The following is a 19,834-nucleotide window of genomic DNA, read 5'->3' as shown; positions in this document are numbered from 1 at the left end:
GTAACAAAATGTTACTTACAAAATGTTTTGGCTTGATCTAGAACAGGGATGTCAAACTGCCGGCCCACGGGTCGGATGCATCATAGCGAAACTGCGCCCACCCCATTGCCAGCAATGGCAAAAATCACGACACGTCACGCAACGTTGCAAGTTTGACACGCCTGATCTAGAAAGTGTGTTTTTTCTTCAAAATGAAGAAATGACATCTATGTCCCACAGCAATTGAATGGTAATCTAATTATTAGAGTTCGGTTAATATGGAAATGACTATATGTATTCCCAGGTTCAGCTTATGGCCAATCATTTACACACAGCCTGTTGAAGCACACAGATCTTGTAAGCCCCTCTTGCTTTGTATCTGGGTTTTCCAGATAGGTGCTGCTACACCAGACAGGACATACAGCTTTCAGCAATAGCAGGAATCAATTAGGGATACACTCAGATTTTCAACCAAACATTGTGATACAACAGGTTCTTTGGAATATACAGAGATTCAATGGATTTAAAGTAACAGCAAACCTTTACTAGTAACAATTGGCATTTGCTCTTTCCCACATGTGCATGCCAAAACATACTCTCATACTTGCCCATGTCCTTCTCAACTAGACTATCAGGAGCTAGCCGTAGGAACAAAAGCCACCACGTCTGGATCCAAACACAATTCAAAAGAGTGGGCAGAATTCAGAACCATTTTTATCCCCCAAAGTTCTTGAATTCACAAGAATGGCAGATCTTGATTTGTTGATTTTCAAGTCTGGTAGTTGTTGATGGGACTTTGGGGGAGTGTTCCATGTGCTCAGGCTGAACTTCTTTTGGTGAAATTTTTTCTTTGTTTCTTTAATGATTTGGCTCCTTCTTAACTACCTCCCTAAGGGATATTTTAGACAAGATTCCTGGCTTTTGAACATCCTGCTTATGTGCATGCTTCATCTGTAGGTATGACAGCTTCATCCTAGTCTCACAAAATAAAGTTTAATATGGAAGTGAGTAGGACAGGAAACTAATGAGTAAAACAAAGAGTTAATGAACTGATGTTTAAAAATAAAGTTAAGAAGCAAAATAGGCATATAGAGAGACTATTGATTTGATATTTTTTATTGAAGATGGGTGCAAGAGGCAAACATTTTAGGTGTTCTGGTAAACTTATTGCAGAAAGTAGATCTAGCCAGAATTATCTCATTCCCCACCAAGACATCTTTCTAATGTGCTCGATTGCAAGTTCCAAAATGTTCACATAGTAATTACAAATAAAATCCAACATGTCTTTCTAATTTAAAAGAAACTGTTCTGTGGTCTGTGTGAGATAATGAAAAATGCAGCAGATAATCCACTGACAGAAATCAAATCTTGACTAATCAATGCAGATTCATGCTTTAATTAAATTTAATGTTTGATTTCTGCAAAAAACATGGCAGCTAGGAAGGTTGAAAATAAATTATCACCTATGTCTGAATAATGTTTCTCTTAGTGAGAAAAGGATAGAACACAAGGATAATGAGTTCTTTACTCATTTTCAAGTACAGATTATTTCATCTCACTGAGTGCTAACAGCACTATTGAAATTTAAACATTTCAGTTTATTGTAGATGAGTAGGCATGCATAAAGCATACTGTTGTTGGGAACATCAGAACGTCTTGGAAATGAAGAAATGTCTTTAACTATCACTGGAATGGCATGCTTGCATTCTTGGATTATGGGATATTCCCAAATGCTAAAAATGATAATCTTCTGTGTATATAATAAATGGCTTATCTAAATTTCAGAATGATTTGATCTGTATTTATATTGACAGTGTTTATCAGTAGAAATGCTGGTACAATAAATTATCATTGTGTAGCAGTCCAGATTTGACAAGGAGTTGTACCTGCTAACAACTCTTAAAAAGCTGCATCTCTTCTTGATCTCATATGGTGGCCACTGCACCATCACAGGAACTGAAATGTTTAAAGTGGAACTTGACCACCTATACATGCTTCAAATATTTTTTTCATCTTCAAATTCAGTTTGTTGCACAATCACAAAATATATTGGGATTCTTTAGAAAATCAAAAGTTACTGAGTCTATCCATAAATATGTCAACTTGGCTAATGAATGGATGCTATGAAAGGTAGTTGTCTGAGATGGTTTAAATTCTCATCCAAATTGAAATGGTTGAGCTTTGATTGTGTACTGATACCTTATTATTCAGTTAATCATGTTACATACTTCAAGGCAATTGAAATAAAAGTCAGGCATGGAAATGGATAGGAAAAGGAGTGAGAGACAAGCTGACAGGAACCAGAGATATAAATCCAGAATAAACTAGCCGCCAAGGATACACAGCCTGGCAACAGAATGCAAAACTACATTGACATGCACCAAACTTCAAAGCCATTCCTCAAACATCAAAAACGAATACTATTGGACACTGATGGACTGGTCAAGGGGGGAGGGCCAGAGAAAGGGGGAAATTGCAAGCTTTGCGTGGGAATACTCAGATCCAGCTTTATTTTCACAGTAACCACTTGACTTTAGAAAAAGAACCTCACTTCAAAGATATGGGAGTCGAGGGTCTTTCTTTCCTAAAGGTCCAAGTCGAGACAGACCTGAGGTATATGTGGAAAAGTTCAGGATTAAGTGGATCAGACAAATAGAGGAGGAAAGTTGGATTCAGAGTCTGTTGATCTATGGTCAAACAGTGATTTATGTTGCAAATATGGAAAATTTATGACTGAGTCGTTTCATTCGATGAAGCATTTGTTTCGATTCAATCTCAAAAGAAATTCTATAGGAAAAATGTAAGTCCTCATCATTTGGTAAGTTATTCCTCCTGCTCATTTACATGAAAATGCAAATATTTTTCCAACAATTAGTTATAATCTGCAAAGCCCATGTTGTAATCTGGTTCCAGTACAGAAAGAATTTAAGCTACATATTAGCACCTTTTAATTTTTATATGTGTTACCTACATAAGCCACAGAATCAGAGTTGAAAGGGCTGTTAGCTATCAATGCCTACTCAGTGCAAGAATCAAAATAAAGACATCTCAAACCAATATAATTTGTTATTTGCCTTGAACTAGAGCCCAGCATTTCCCTTTGCAAGTGGTTCCATTGCCAAACTGTTTTTCCAGTTAGGAAGGGTTTAAAAAAAAAATAATAATAACAGGCATCTCCCTTCCTGTAAACCAAATATGTTATTCCATATACCCTGGAACATGAGAGAATGGGTTCTGACCTTCTTTTGTATTTCTGATATTTATTTATTTATTTTTTTGTAATATATTTTATTGATTTTTAAAAAAAACATAAATCACTTAATAATTGGTGAACAGTGTGTTGCTTGGGTTACTTTTGTAAAACAATCATCAACAATTGATTTCTATAATCCATAATCCACATAATGGTTTTAGTTGATTTCCTCTTTTTCCAAAATATCCTCTTTTGCAAACATTGAGTTAATACAATTCTTAATGTTTTGATAGATAACAATTAATCACATCAATATAATATTTCTTTTCTATCCAATCATTCTGGTTGCCTTATCATAGATCCTGTTACAGTCCTTATTTTAGTTTGTTTCTCCCACCAAATTCTAGATATTCTTACTGGTTAAGATTTTCTCAAAAATTAATTACATTTAAAAATTTAACTCTATTTTTCCATATGAACCATCTCACACTTTTACATTTCATAAGGAATAGATAAAACATTAAAAAGAAAGAAGAGCAAGAGTAAAGAAATATAAAAAATAACATACTACTTAAAATATATATCCCTCCTAAGCTAGTATATATTTATTTCCTAAATTTCTTATTCTTTTTAACCATAATTAAAAATATGTTTAATCTTTAAACATTCCATTTAATAAATCCAGTCATCTAGTCCTTTAACTCTTATTCAAAACATTTTTATCTATTATAATTTTCTTAAATTCAATCAAAAATAAGTATCTAAAACATTTCCTTTATCTAAGTCATTTCAACTTTTTTATATTACTCATATCAAGAAAGAGAACAAAAAAAGGGAAAAAAGCATACTATATTATTTAGGGAATTCATCCCTCTTAGAATGACATATATATTCCAAAACTTTTCTGTTTCTTTAACCATATTCAAACAAATGTTTCTTTTTTAAGTATTCTCTCTGGTAAGTTCCATCATCTATTTTCTTGGTTTCCACTTTAGTCTTTTTCCTTTGTCCAGTATCTTTCTTAATCAATGTATTTTGCTGAATCAAAAAGTTTTTCCGTATGTTCGTAAATTTTGCTGTAAATATAAAAAGTAAATCAGGTGAAGTGTCTTTGTATGGGGCTTCTACCTTTCCATGTTTGTTGAAAATCTTTTTCTTTTTCTTTCTCTCCGATGTTCCTGACATCTCTACAGTCCATTTTATCCAATCTGTTTTCTTGTCCTCAGATTTATTTTATAGTCTTAAGGGATAAGTTGTTTTTTTCCAATTCTCGTGAATTTTTTTCCACCAGGATTAAATCATGTTTCCTTGTTTTGTTAAGTTCCCTCTTTAAGTCTCTATTCTCAATTCTATATCCATTTATCTGTTTTATCTGCTCCTTCTCTGTTGTTGTTTTCTGGGAATTTTTTTGTTGTAAAGTTAACTTAGAAATAGATTGATTTATATTTTCAAAGTTATTTTGGATTTCTTTGTGGTTTAAAGTTATTGTTGTTTGAATTAGTTGCAGTATACTATATATCTCCTCCTGTGAAGAACTTATGTTTTCTTAATATGTTCTTTCTATATGTCTCCGATCCATGATGACCAAGAATTTGAGTTTTTATCTTCCTTTCTTTTCTCTGCAAATAGCTTTAGAGTCCCAATTAAATAGATATTTGTAATCCACATAGTTCAAAAACGATTTTTTTCCTGAAATTTATAATTCTCTCTTTGTCTACAGCCCAGATTATTGTCTTTTTTTTGTCCCAGCTGTTCTTTGTTGTTAAAACTTTGAAGGTCACAAACACAGATTAGCTTTTCCCAGGTTTTGCCAAGTCTTATATTAAAGTCATAGCTGTCATAGTCTTCATCCACCACTAGGTGTCAGCAACTATTTGTTTTTCAATTTCCAAAATGAACAATTATCTTTAAAATGAGAGTCTTAACCATTCAAACAATTTTAGATTTATCCAGATTTAAGTTTTAAATTTCAGGTTTTATATTTATTTCACTTCCATATATTTTGATCCTCCATAAAAAAATTAATTTGCCGCTTCCGTTAGTATAAGAGTGGGGCAAAAATCCCCTTCTTCCCTTTCGGAGGTATTTTGCTTCTTGGGGATCTTTTCCAGGAAATTAAATGTAGAATAGAAAAGAGAAGATCGAATTCCTCACCCAGTTTCAAGCATGCTGTTCACAGTTGTGTTGGTTAGTGCTTTTGGACTTCAGTTGCTAGTAGCTTGGACTGGTCGATGCAATATGGCCAGCCTTTCTCCTGTCAGGTTAGAAGGCTTTCCCCAAGTTGAACGGAACGGCCACTGCCATTGCAGAATCGCTGGAGCACCCTTCTTTCTTCATCGCCTTAGACCCATTTAGGTCCCCAGGCAGGGCGAAATTAGCCGTGGGGTGCGAAGAATCCTCAAGCCCGCGACCGGTCGCTACCGCGCAAAACCGGAAGTCCTGTATTTCTGGTATTTGAAGAGTGCAGTCATATCCCTTATCACATACCTGTGTACTTAATTTTTCTTTTCTACATGAAGAAAGTTACTCTTCTTTTAAATTTAATCGCTCATCTAGTGCTTGATGGTAATTTTCACTTCGTCTAGATAATGATACTTTAAGAAAAGTGCTGATGTAAAGGACTTCCACCAGAGTTCTACTATTATTGAGCTGTGACAGAGCTGAAGGGATTCTTAGGTGGTACATTTAAGATATAAAACATCCAAATGACTTAAATATTTGAAATACTGGAAGCTTAATTCTAGCCAGGAACTTGCCTACTACCTTACCAATTTAACTATGCCTGCTGTACTGTCTTACTCATTTTCATTGATCTTGTCTGCAATATTCTTGTGGAAATCAATGACCAGAATTACGTGTGAAGCTTTATTTTCAATCTTTCCTTCCTAATAGCTATTGGTTGCAAGATAAAATTAAGACAGTCCAGTCTCTCTAAGTGCTTGCAGATAAGAGACCTTATATCATTTCAGACAAATGGCTGACCAGTCTCTTTTTAAAAGCCTCCAATGACGGAGCACCCACAAGTTCTGAAGGCAAGCTGTTCCACTGATTGGTTGTTCTCACTGTTAGGAAAGGTTGCTTTTCTCCTTGATTAGTTTCCATCCATTGTTTCTTGACCTGCCCTCTGGTGCTTTGGGAAATAGGTTGACCCCCTCATCTTTGTGGCAGCCCCTCAGATATTGGAACTCTACTATTATGTCTCCTCTATTTTTTCTTTTCACAAGACTAGACATATCCAATTCCTGCAACTGCCCTTCATATGTTTTAGCCTCCAGCTCCCTAATCATCCTTGTTGCTGTTCTCTGTACTCTTTACAGGGTCTCAACATCTTTTTTATTTTATTGTGATGACCAAAACTGGATGCAGTATTCTAAGTGTGGTCTTACTAAGGTTTTGTAAAGTGGTTCTAATACTTTATGTGATCTTGATTCTATCCATCTATTAATTCTATTAATGCAGCCTAGGATTGCATTGGCTTTTTTTGTAGTTGCCGCACACTGTTGGCTCATACTTAAGTGTCCATTTGGACTCCAGGATCCCTCTCACAGTTACTGGCATTGAGCCAGGCTTCACCTAATCTGTACCTGTACATTTATTTTTTCTTGCCTTACTTTTCTCTACATTGAATTTCATTTTGTTGGATAGGGCCCAGTTTTCAAGTCTATCAAGATCCATCCAGATTGCGAACCTATCTTCTGGGGTATTGGCTATTCCTGCCAGCTTACTGTTATCTGCAAATTTGATGAGTTCCCCTTCTATTTCCTCATTTAGATCGCTTATGAAGATATTGAAGAGTACTGGGCCTAAAATGGAACTTAGGATACCCCACTGCTTACTTCCCTCCATGTGGATGTAGTTCCATTGAGTGCGGTTTGTCAGCCAGTTACAAACCTACCTGGTGGTGGTGCTGTCTATCTCACATTTTTTAGTATGTTGTGGTCTACTTTGTTTGATGCCTTACTAAAATCTAAGTATACTATGTCCACAGCATTTCACTGATCTAATGATTTAGTCACTTTGTCAAAAAATGAAATAAGATTTGTTTGGCATGATCTGTTTTTGACAAACCAATGTTGGCTTTAGGTTATAATTTTGTTTGCTTGATTATCTTTTCCAAGATCTTCCCAAGAATTGATGTCAGGCTGATTGGTCTGTATTTTCCTTGGGTTTGTTTTTTCTCCTTTTTTGAAGATGGGATCCACATCAGCTCTTTTCTAGTCCTCAGATATTCCCTGTTGCTCCAAGAACTTTGAAATACATGGTTCAATTATTCTGAGATTACGTCTGCCGGTTCCCTCAGAACTCTGGGATGTAATCAGTCAGGACCCGGTGGTTTAAATCCATCTAGAGCTGAAAGGTCCTCTTACCTTATTTTTGCTTATTTTAATTTGCATTCCTATGCTGTCTTTTATGACTCTGGTCTTGGTGAGTTGGATTATATTTTCTTTTTGCATAAAGACAGATTCAAGGAATGAATTGAGAAGTTCTGCTACTACCCTTTACTCTCTTGCCATCTTCTCCCAATAGTGGATCAATTTTTTTTTAACTTTTTTAAAAATTGTTTTTTATATTTGTTGCAAGTTTCTATGTTCTAAGCCTTAACTTACCTAACTTCAGCTTTGTAGATTCAGGCTATTTGTTGGTATTCTGCCATAATTATGTGTCCCTCTTTCCATTTTTTTTTTGTACTTCATTTCTTTCAATTGATCAAGGATGTGCAACCATGTTGTTTTTTCCTTTCCTTTTCTTTTGCTCAAAGCAGAAAACTGCCTGGGCAGACTTTCAAAAGTACTTGAGCAAACTTAGCCACAAAGGAATACAGCTAGTCCTCAATTTACAACAGTTCGCTTAGTGACCCTTCGAAGTTACAACAGCACCGAAAAAGTGACTTATGACCATTTTTCACACTTATAAGCATTACAGCATTCCCATGATCATGTGATCAAAATTTGCTTGGCAACTGACTTTTATGACGGTTGCAGTGTCCTGGGGTCATGTGATCACTTTTTGTGACTTTCTGACAAGCAAAGTTAATGGTGAAGCCAGATTCACTTAACAACTGTGTTACTAATTTAACAACTGCAATGATTCGCTTAACAAATGTAGCAAGAAAAATCATAAAATGGAGCAAAACTCACTTAACAAATTTCTCACTTAGCAACATTAAATCTTGCAAAATTTTGATGTGGAAGCACACTTATGGGGGTAATTATGTAACTATTCATTTCTGGGTTGCATCAAACACTTGAGAAGTTCATTAGAAAATATGCAAATTTCTGAAAGTTGGATTGGATATTTTGGAACATCTTTGAAATATAGCACAATTGAGATGATTATTTATTATTTTCCTTGGCAAGTGAAGTAATATTTATTGTATTCTATATGGGTATTTCAGATAAAAGGATAATACAGGTAGTCCTTGACTTACAAGCACAATTGAGCACAAAATTTCTGTTACTAAGTGAGACAGTTGTTAAGTGAATTTTGCCCCATTTTACAACCTTTCTTGCCACAGTTGTTAGGTGAATCACTGCAGTTATTAAGTTAGTAGCATGGTTGTTAAGTGAATCTGGTTTCCCCATTGACTTCACTTGTCAGAAGATCACAGAAGGGGATCACAGGACCCCTGCAACCATCATAAATATGAGTCAATTGCCAAGCGTCTGAATTTTGATCACATGACCATAAATGTGAAAAATGGTCATAAGTCACTTTTTTCAGTGTTGTTGCAACTTGGAATGGTCACTAAATGAACTATTGTGAGTTGAGAACTACCTACACCCCATTCCCTCCATGACTAAGAAAACCTATAATATTTGCCATATTGAGAAAAGCCTTTCCACACAGGAATAATTTGAAAGTAATTTGACAAGGTTGAGTCCTAGTTCCTGTTATGTTCAATACGTTTATAAGTGATAATAGAAGGATTGCTAGGTAAGGTTTGTCTTTTTTCAGATGACACAAACGTATGTAATAGAGTTGATATTCCTGGGGGTATTCATAACATGGAAAACAATTTGGCTTTGCTGAAAAATTGATAAAAAATGTGGAAACTGCAGTTTAATGTTTCTAATGTAAGAGCATGCAATTGGGGAAAAAAAGATTCCTCTGGCAGAGTACAGTATTGGAATACTACAGAGCTAATGACCGGTCTTCAGAATGCTAACAAACAGATGACTGCAAGAAATTTAAATCCTGCCATTCACCACCATTCAGTCAGAACCGAAGAAGCTTCTTGGATGAAAAATGAAATGTTCTCAAGAAAAAAAAAAGTCCTGTTGCCTTTTGAAAAAGCATCTTTGGGACAAAATTCTGGAATGCATCACTAAAGGGATCACCAGCAGGAAAAAGGAGATCCTAATCCTGCTATATAGGGCTTTAGTCAGACCCCATTTAGAATACTGTGTCCAGTTCTGGAGGCCGCACTTGATATTGATAAAATTGAGCAAGTCCAGAGATGGGCAACAAAAATGGTGAAGGGTCTGAGGAACAAAACATATAAAGAGAGATGAAAGGAACTGAGTATGTACAGCCTGGAGAACAGAAGAGAAAGGTGTGAAAAGATTTAAATCTTTAAATATTTTAAGGGTGCGAATAAGGTTCTAGAAGGCAGTATTTTCAGTATTAAGCAAAAATCAAGAGCATGGGAGCATAACCTCAAATTGACAGGGAAATTCAAAAGTAATGTTAGAAATTATAAATTCACAGAAAGAATAGTGGAAGCTTGAAATCAACATCCAGAGGACGTAGTGGGTCAGTCTTCAGTAACTAAGTTGAAACATGCTTGGGATAAACACATGTCCATCATCAAAAAAAAAAGTAAAAAGAAATAAAATATAATAATAATAATTTAAATAAATAAAAACTTAAAGGGCAGACCACTTTTTCTGCCATCAGTTTTCTATGTTTCTATGAAATCTTATGCATTATCACTCCCCCCCCCAAATTGGCTTGCCTATTTGTTTTCTTAACTTGAAATACAGTATTACAAGAAAATAAAATGATATGGATCTGCTATGTTATCTTTGATTCCATATAATTGTCTCATTGTTTTTCTGCCTCAGCCCTGTTTTTCCAGGACTATTTGAATTTTGTTCTCGATATACTGGAGCTTCCTTGCAAGGAGCAACACAGCTGAATAATAAGGTACAGAGGTGAAGCCGCCTTCCACCGTTTCATACCTTAAGATATATTGACTAGATAGAACATTCTTCTAACGCTGTTTTCAATTATACAGTTAAATGGTGTTCATAACTTTTTATTGAATTTTATTGAAGTATGATCATTTACTGCTCACAAAAATAAAGGGAACGCAAACCCCTTCAGTTCCATGGTAAAATGTTCCCTTTATTTTTTTGAGCAGGATATTTATAAAGTTGAATGAATGCATGAGCCTAAATTAGTAATTGAAAAGTTCCCAGTTCACTTTGGACTGGATTTCATTTAAATCATGATTTTAATCACTAGTTAGGAAGATTAATTATTTAAATTACAATTTATTCATTAGTCCACAAGATTCTGTAATCATCTTTAGTAAAAATGCATTTTTAATTTGAATTCATATCTCTCAGTACTCAAAACAATGCACATACAGATTTCATTTTTTAAAAGTCCATATTATATAAAACAATGATTTAGTCAGATATTTAGAATAAAAAAATAGAATGATAGTTCTATGTAAGCAGATACATACTTGTGAAGCCATATGAATATGAACTAGTTTCATTTCAATTAATTGTGGAAATTTGGGAGGATATTTTTGATAACTTTTATCAAACTATCATCAGATTTCTGTGCCTGGCTGTTTTGACTGGGTTTTGATCAATATAAGATACTTATTACATCTTAGAACCTCAGAATACATTGTGATCATTTTCTGTTCCTCTCTCCAACCCTTTAATTTGTATTTAAATTTATCCTCCTTGCCCCAACCTGCTTCCTTGACTCAAATTACTGCTTTCTTTAGCTTTTGCACTTTTAGACAGATATCAGTTACAAGACCTATCATCTTGTAGAAATAAGATATAAAAAAGCAGAATAGAATGTAATTGCATATAAGTAAATATATACAGTGTATGTATGTATGTATGTATGTATGTATGTATAATGTTTGTGGTTATTTTTATGTTCATTTAAGAGTAGTTTTAAAATTCTTTTTAATTTTTTTTAAATTGTATCCTGATAATTTATGCAAAGGCTTATACAGCGCTTGGCATAAGGGTTGCAAAGGATGACAAGAATGATACTCTTATACACATAAATGTGTATACTCAAACCTGAATGTGTGGAACTCCTAGTAAAGGCAGAGGTCTGTATCCAAACTGAACACAGCAAGAAAAAAGCAATTACTAGAAAAAAATAAACCCCAAGAGAAAGACCATTGGTAGCATGGTAGCATTAACAGGACAAAAAAAACAAGAAGACTGACCTGAAAACCACTGGAGCCAAACAATTTCATAACCTTCCCCTGGAGGAAAACATGCAAACATTGGGAGAAGGGTCTCAAGTGTAGCTCAGTAGCTCAGACTTCCCCAAAGAAAAAAAGACAGGTGTTTGTGATTGGTGACTCACTTCTCAGAGCAACAGAATCAGTAATCTGTAGACCAGATAAGATCAAAGATGTGTCAGAGAAGCTTACCAAAGTAATCAAGCCCACTGAATACTATCCCATTTCTACCCTTTCAGTTTGGGATGAATGATAAAACCAAGAGCCTAGAAAAAATATCTAGGGATTACAAGCAACTAGGCAGGAAAGCAAAACAATTTGGGGCATAGGTAATTTTCTTTTCTATAATACCTATCAAAGATCAACATCCAATGAGGGAACGGAGGATTTTAGAAGTACAAGAACTTTGGATTTCTGGAGCGAGGTTTACATTGCCTACAAAAATTACTTCTAGCAAGAGATAGAGCACACTTCACAAGGCCTGGAAGAATGTATTTGGAAAACAATTGGCTCGTCTTATCCAAAGGGCTTAAAACTAAAAATGGAAGGGAAATGACCAATCTTTAAGACTAAACCAAAAATATAAATCCCAAGACAACAAATGAGACAATGAGGAAGGAGGGGAAACATATAAAACAGGAGACATAGGAAGCAAATGCAGTGTCAGCCATAAAGGGATCAGGTGCCTATATGCTAATGTTCAAAGTACTGGGAACAAACAGGGAGAACTTGAAATTCCAGTAAATGAGGGCAGGTACGATATTGTTCCTGTTACTGAAACTTGATTTGATGGAACCCATGATTGGAACATACTGCTTGAAGTATATAAATTGTTCAAAAGAAACAAACTCCATGAAAGAGTAGTAGTTGCACTATATGTAAGTCATTGATATACTTCTACAGAAATACATAGTACGAAGGATGAAAGTTTTCTTAAATGTATTTGAGTGAATATTAGAGGAAAAATAAATGATATTGCTATAGTAAACCTACTACAATCTGCCCAACCAAGCAAAGAAATAGGTGAACTTTTTGCTAATCAGTTAGTGAAGGTTTATAGGAACACACCATTGTAGTAATGGGAGACTGATATCAACTGGGAGACAAACTGTAAGGACCCACCTCAATTTACATCTTAAGAAGGCAGAACTCTTGGAATGTCTCTTCCAACAGGGATCTTTATTAAGAGAAACTGGTTGCAGGCATGCTAGACAGGATCTGGGGAATCCTCTCCCACCATTCAATGTTTTAAAGTGTACCCAAGCAGCCCCCACCCCACAGTTCTTCCGGGCGATTCAATCCGTCAGTCCGCTCCGTCGGCACGATCACTCATCCTCTCTTTTCCCAGATCCCAGGCGTTGCATTTCCCACACCTTTTTCATCACTGCCGGCAAAGGGGAGAACTTCAGAGAGAGTAAGATGAAAGGCAATGGCCATATTGTTATGGTTAGTTCTCTCGAAGAGAATCAACAAACGGTCACTTTGTAGTTAAGGAAGGAAGTGAGAGTCGTAAAACCCCCATGCTTACCCTCCTCCCCTTTCGTAGTATGACAGAATCCAGAATAGAATAAGAATTGGTTTTGTATCAGAGTAGATAGATAGAAATGAAATATAATTGGATTCTGACATCCTGCCCCCCTTAAAAATAAGAGAGATCCACCTGTAAAGAAAACAAAACAGGTATAAAAGTTAGTCTGGCTTGTTAGGATACTCTGTATGAAACTTCTTTAACAGTTTCGGGGCTCTGACATGACATGACACTCGTTTTGTGAGGCGGGGAGGTATTTCCATGCTACTAGGTATTGAGTTGTCCCATGATATCTCCTAGAGTCTAGGATTTCCTTTATCTCGAAGTGTTGTTCTCCTTCCACCATGATTGGGGGTGGTGGGGGTGGATTTTTGGCCATAAGGGTGACTGTTGTTCTCTTTTCAGGAAACTGCAGTGGAAAATTGGGTGTATTTGCCTAAGAGTTTTGGGCAGTTTTAATTCTACTGTTACTGGGTTTATAATTCTTTTAATTGGAAAAGGCCCTATATATTTTGGTCCAAGTTTTTTACAGGGTTGTAGGGATTTTAGGTATTTTGTAGATAAGTACACCATTTCTCCTATAATGAATGGTGTAGGTTCGACCCTTTTTTTATCTGCTTGTGTTTTGTATGCTTGCCTAGCTTCATCTAGGGCTTTTCTAACTATTGGCCAGGTGTTTTGTAATTGTTCCATCCATTCTTTCAGTGATGGGATTGCCGGTTCGTTTGGGGTTAGTTCTGGCATGGGGTTGAAACTTTGACCGGTAGCTATTTGAAAAGGAGGGTAACCTGTGCTGGAGTGGACTGCATTATTGTAAGCCACTTCTGCGAAAGGGAGTAGGTCCGTCCAATCCGACTGTTGGAAATTAATAAAGCATCTTTATTAGACTAAGATCAAACTTTGGCCACGCCTCCTTGGGGCTGTCCTTCCCCAGTTTGTTCTTAGTCTCGGCTCAGTAAGGACACAACTTAGCATAGCTCCTCAAATAATTTAATTGTATTTAGCTTTAGGTGAAGAGAGTTAGCAAGTTTCATTTGTTTATTATTTTTTCCCCTTTTTCAATTTCATTAACTATTAGAACGTTTGTAGAAAGGGTTTTTGGTTTGCTGTACTTCAGCCCTCAGGGGACTCCCTGCAGGGACGCGCTTCCCTGGGAGCCTCAGATTTGCCGTTTGCCTCCGTTTCACTCCGCTTTCGAACGCTGCGAAGGTGATTCCCCTGAGCGTTTGGGAGGCCTTTTTTTTCTAGCATCGGCTGCCTCACGCTGTGAAGGAGTTTTCCCTCAAAGCTAACTGTTTTGGCTTCGATCGGCTGTTGGGTGCTGTGAGGTGATTTCCCTGAGTGCTCAGAGGTTTTTTTCCTCGGCTCGGAGTTTTGGCGCGGTGCTGGGATTTCCCTCACCGCTTGCGAGCCGGCTCTTGTCACAGGCGATTGGGCAAGGAGAGGGGATTTCCCCAGGAACGAGGAGTTCGTCGAGCCGGAAGGTTTGGTGAGTGGAATCTTCTCCTCGTGGCCACGAGGCTCCGGCGGAGAGCGGAGGCCTGTTTAACTGATCTACAATCGCAAGTTTGGTTTTTTTGCCTTATTCACGAAGGGAGCGAAGACTGGGTGGCAGAGGCCGTGGGAGCCCTTGGCCACCTTGCAGGGCCTCATATATCGCTTCCTTTTACTCTAGAGTCGCCATTTTGGCGGCCACGAGGCTGGTGGCCGCCATTTTGTTTTCGCACTAGGTGTGGCCGCCATTTTGGTGGGGCCTTCACACCGACGGAGATTAGGCCTGCAAAAACAATTTACAGCCTGCTGTGTTGGGCTTTCTAGGGGGTATTCTACAATTTTCTCTGACCAATTCAAGGATTGCAGTTAGAAGGGAAGAGTTTCCTTCTTGTCTCATTATCCCTAATACGCTTATTGGGGGAATTTATTCCAACTGTTCTAATAGCTCGCGCCGCTGTGCCTGCAGGGCCTAAACAGACAGCTTTACTAATCTGTCTGGCTGTTTGCCATTGTGGTTGTCTTAGGGCGTGGGAAGACTCCCTCCCGGACAACTTGATCTGCGTGTTTACCCCCGTTGCAGGGCTTCTCTCATTTGGAAGGTCTGGCTCACAATGGCAGATGGTGTTTCTCCTCAGACTTCGCAGGGTTCAGTTGCCCCCCCCCCCCGCACAATCAAAGCGCAGATCTTCTGATGTAGGCGCGGGGGGAAAGAAAAAAGCCAAAACCAAACATCTGTCTACAGAACCCTCCAAGGCTGCTGAGCGAGAGGCCACGAGGAGACACCTGGCATTGGAGAAGGAATTCTCCAGGGCACAAAGGCTCAGGTCCAGTGAAGCTGACGTGGTTCCCCCTGCTTCTCTGGGCAGTTCACCATTTGAGCTTCCACCAGTGCCTTCTTATCAAGCTACTATGGCTTGGTCTCCTCAAGGGGGAACTGAACAGGTTGGTCTCCCTTCTTCCCCTCCCGGTTTCCCGCTCTTACCTTCTGGTCCCTCAGTCCCAGTTACCTCAAACACCCCTCAGCCCGCTGAGGCCTCTACTTCTGGGGTCGCCCCTGCAGAGCAAACTTTCTGGGCACAACAGTTTAACTCCTTTATGCAACAGGCCTTCACCCAATTTATGGCATCCTCCATGGCTCAGGGACCTTCACAGGCCCCATCCACCTCACCTCCTACCTTGCCAGCAGGTCGGACGGAGGGGCTACAGTCCATAGGTTCTGGTATTTCTGAGACCTCCTCTCACCTTGGGGAGGCCGAGTCGGTTGACTTAGACGCACCTGACCTGCCTATGTCAGAGGATGAAGAGAGTGTTTCTGATCCGGCTCCAACGTCCGGTCTCTTCGATCCTTCTCTTTTTAAATCCCTTTTATTAAAGGCCTGTACCACGGCCAATTTGGTCACAGAACAGGAACCTGAACCTTCTACATCGTCTCCACAGGAGTCAAACCCCTTATTTGCGGTGAAGGTTGTGGAGGAAAAACATATTCCTTGCCCTGCAGTGTTCCACACCACGGTGGAGGACCAGTGGGCATCACTGTCCACTTCCACTCAACCCAGCAGCATGGAAAAGAAACTCTTTAATGTTTCCCCTAAATTTTCTTCCCTCCTTGAGGTTCCTAAGGTAGATGCCCCGCTGACGTCCTTATTCTCCACATCTACAGTTCCGGGTGACATGGCTGAAAACCTCAAAGCGGAGGATAAAAGATTTGAGTTCTCTCTCCGCAGAGCTCATCAGGCCTCAGTTTGGGCCATCAAGGCGGCGACTTCTTCATCCTTCTTTGCGAGAACCTCCATCATGTGGCTCCGTGAGTTACAGGCTTTAATTCCCCCTGATCAGGTGCATGCGCAACAAAATTTGGGGAAACTGATGGCTGCTGCGGAATTTATCGCAGACGCATCCCTCCACGCGGTCAAGCACTCTGCCAGGTCTATAGCTGCCACGGTAGCGTCTCGTAGATTCTTGTGGCTCAAACAGTGGAGGGCAGATCTTAAATCGAGATGGCGTCTGTCTACGGACACATATAAGGGTAATCAGCTATTTGGGGCAATTTTAGAACCGCACCTGGTTGAAGGTAAGGACAAAAGGAAAACATTGGCTCACCCCTCCAAAAAGGCGGATAGGAGACCCCAGCAAGAGTTCCGCAGACAGTCCTTTCGGACTGGAGCTTCCTAGGAGTGGCGGCAGCCCTTTCGAGCAGGGCAGTCCTGGGATGGGTCCAGAGGTTCCCGATCCTTTTCCCCCAGACAGGATCGACAGCAGGGCCGCCAGAACACAGGAACCAGGGGACAATACCAGAACAAGCGCCCCTTTAGGGGAGCTGGAGGACGTTCATTCAGGAGGTCCAAGTGACGCCACTATGGATCCTCCCATAGGAGGTCGCTTGACTCTGTTCAGCGACGTTTGGGAGGTCACCACCAACGATGCTTGGGTAAGGGAGACCATAAGGCTAGGACTAGCCTTAGAATTCCACTCCATCCCCCCAGACAGATTCATCCAGTGTCCAACCTCAAAACACGCAAACAGGGCGGGGCTAGTCTCCAAAGCCATTTCCCATCTGTTAGAAATAAAGGCCATAGAGCCGGTTCCTCTGGATCAAAGGGGAAAGGGGTTTTACTCCGTCCTCTTTGTGGTTCCCAAAGCATCGGGAGGTTGGAGAGCGATCTTGGATCTGAAGGGACTGAACCATTTCATAGCCTACAGGCGGTTCAAAATGCAGTCCCTCAGATCCATCCTGGCCAGTATCAGGAAGGGAGATTATCTCTCTTCCATAGATCTGACAGAGGCTTATCTTCATGTCCCAATCAGACCCCATCACCGCAGGTTCCTCCGTTTTTGCCATGCACACAGGCATTATCAGTACAGGGCTCTGCCCTTTGGTCTTTCTTCGGCCCCTCGCGTTTTCACGAAGCTACTGGCAGTATTAGCACCCCATCTCAGGCTGATACCGGTAAGAGTACAGTGCTACCTGGACGACATCATCGTCCAGTCCAGGTCGTTCCGGGCAGCACAGTTGGATCTACAAATCACAGTTCAGACTCTTCAGAGGCACGGCTTCTCCGTGAATTTCAAAAAGAGTCACACCATTCCAACCACTCGGATTCTACATTTAGGGGCGGTGATAGATTCGAACCTGTGCAAGGTATATCTATCCCAAGAACGCAAGGACAGCATCAAATCTTTAGTTCGCAATATCCAGAAAAACAAGGTGGTTCCACTGGTTCAGCTGTCTCAGCTATTGGGGAAAATGATTTCGTGTCTGGGCATAGTACCTTGGGCACGACTTCACTCCAGACACCTCCAGTGGTTCCTCCTACCTTTCCAGAGGGAGAACATGAGTGCCTCCGTACGGAAAGTGAGAGTTCCTCACCACACTCTATTGTCTCTCCACTGGTGGGTGTAGCCAGCCATACACAAGGGTTCACTGTTCAAGGAGCCTCACAGACTCGTCCTGACCACGGACGCCAGTTTGTTCAGCTGGGGTGCGCACATGCAGACTCACATGGCACAGGGACAGTGGACCCAATCCGATCTCGCTCACAACATCGATTGGTTGGAGCTCAGGGCTGTACACCTGGCTCTACACCAATTTACCCACATAGTAGCGGGAAGACACGTCCTGGTAATGACGGACAATGTCGCAACCAAGGCCCATGTCAACAGGCAGGGGGGGACCAGGTCTTGGTCCCTCATGTAGGAAGCTCTATCCCTGGGCCTGTGGGCAGAGCTCAATCTGGCATCCATTTGCGCAGAACACATCTCCGGGGAGGCGAATCGTCAGGCCGACTCTTTGAGCAGGGTATTGATAGACCACTCAGAGTGGCGTCTGGATCCGACTCTTTTCATGAGAATAGTGGAGAGGTTCGGCCAACCTCAGGTGGACTTGTTTGCCTCGTCAGCAAACGCCCAACTTCCCAGATTTTTCACAAGGTTTCCATCACGGGGGGCGGAGGGGACAGATGCGCAGTCCTTGGCCCAAGGGGCTCCTGTATGCATTCCCCCCTCTCCCTCTGATTCAGGCAGTCATCAGGAAACTGCTTCTGGAACAGGCGGAGTTGATCCTGTTGGTCCCTCACTGGCCAAGGAGACCTTGGTTTGCAGACCTCGTGGATCTGTCGGTCTCTCCGCCATGGAAGATCCCACCAAATCTAGTCACTCTCAGTCAGGGTCAGCTACAACATCCGGATCCACAGTGGCTTCAGTTAGCCGCTTGGCACTTGAGCGGGAGAGTTTAGCCAGGCAGTCATTTTCCCCGGACGTCATAGCGGTAATTCAAGCCTCCAGACGTCCTTCCACTAACAGAATTTATGATGCCACATGGAGGCATTTCTGCGCATGGTGCGCCTCCCGGAGTTTAGATCCATTGAAAGTCTCCATTCCACTTATCTTGGATTTCCTTTTAGAGGGCCTGAACAAGGGCCTGGCCTATAACACTATTCGTAGACAAATTGCTGCCTTGTCCTCAATTCTCACTTGTGAGAATCATGCGCAACTGTCACATCACCCGACAGTCAGGGCTTTCCTTAAAGGTGCAATTCACACTGCTCCTCCCGTGGTGCATAGATACCCCACGTGGGATTTACCAAAGGTATTGCAGGTTCTCACGGGGCCACCCTTTGAACCTATTAGGTCTTGCTCTTTACACTTCCTTTCTCTGAAAGTTGCCTTTTTGGTTGCCATTACTTCGGCAAGGCGTATTTCTGAACTGGCTGCGCTCTCAGTCAGAGGGGACCTCTGTAACTTTCTGGATGACAGGGTGGTCCTCCGGTTGGACCCATCCTTCATCCCGAAGGTCAATACTTGGTTTCACAGGTCTCAGGACCTGGTTCTTCCAAATTTTTGTCCTCGACCATCCCATCGTCTGGAAAGGCTGTGGCACACATTGGACGTACGGCGGGCCATGCATCACTACGTAAAATGTACAGAACCTTTTCGCAGGACTGAGGCTCTGTTTGTGTCTTTCCATCCTTCTTCCAAGGGTCTGAAAGTATCATCTTCGACCATTGGAAGATGGATCAGGGCATGCATCTCTTATGCATACAAGTCTCAGTCTCTTCAGGTTCCGGCGAACGTCACAGCTCATTCCACACGTAGTGCAGCCACGTCTGCGGCTTATTCTGCCCAGGCTTCGGTGGAAGAGATTTGTCGGGCAGCCACCTGGTCTTCTCCCTCTTCTTTTATAAGGCATTACAAACTA

At 40.4% G+C, this 19,834-nt stretch overlaps 1 protein-coding gene across 2 annotated transcripts in view; it reads left to right on the top strand.

The window, feature by feature from the left end:
• Positions 1 to 19,834, top strand: part of HDAC3 (histone deacetylase 3) — a 44,073-nt gene that overhangs the window by 9,769 nt on the left and 14,470 nt on the right. For both annotated transcript variants that reach the window (XM_015828954.1, XM_015828947.1), the window contains exon 4: positions 10,237 to 10,318. In XM_015828954.1, coding sequence (XP_015684440.1) covers positions 10,237 to 10,318 — 82 coding nt within the window. The remainder of the gene's footprint in view (positions 1 to 10,236; positions 10,319 to 19,834) is intronic.

Source organism: Protobothrops mucrosquamatus, unplaced genomic scaffold (genome assembly GCF_001527695.2).
Source record: "Protobothrops mucrosquamatus isolate PMUCROS unplaced genomic scaffold, P.Mucros_1.0 scaffold_226, whole genome shotgun sequence".
In the NCBI taxonomy this organism is placed as follows: Eukaryota; Metazoa; Chordata; class Lepidosauria; order Squamata; family Viperidae; genus Protobothrops; species Protobothrops mucrosquamatus.
Note: the sequence above shows the minus strand (reverse complement) of the source record. Positions and strands in the feature narration are given on the sequence as shown.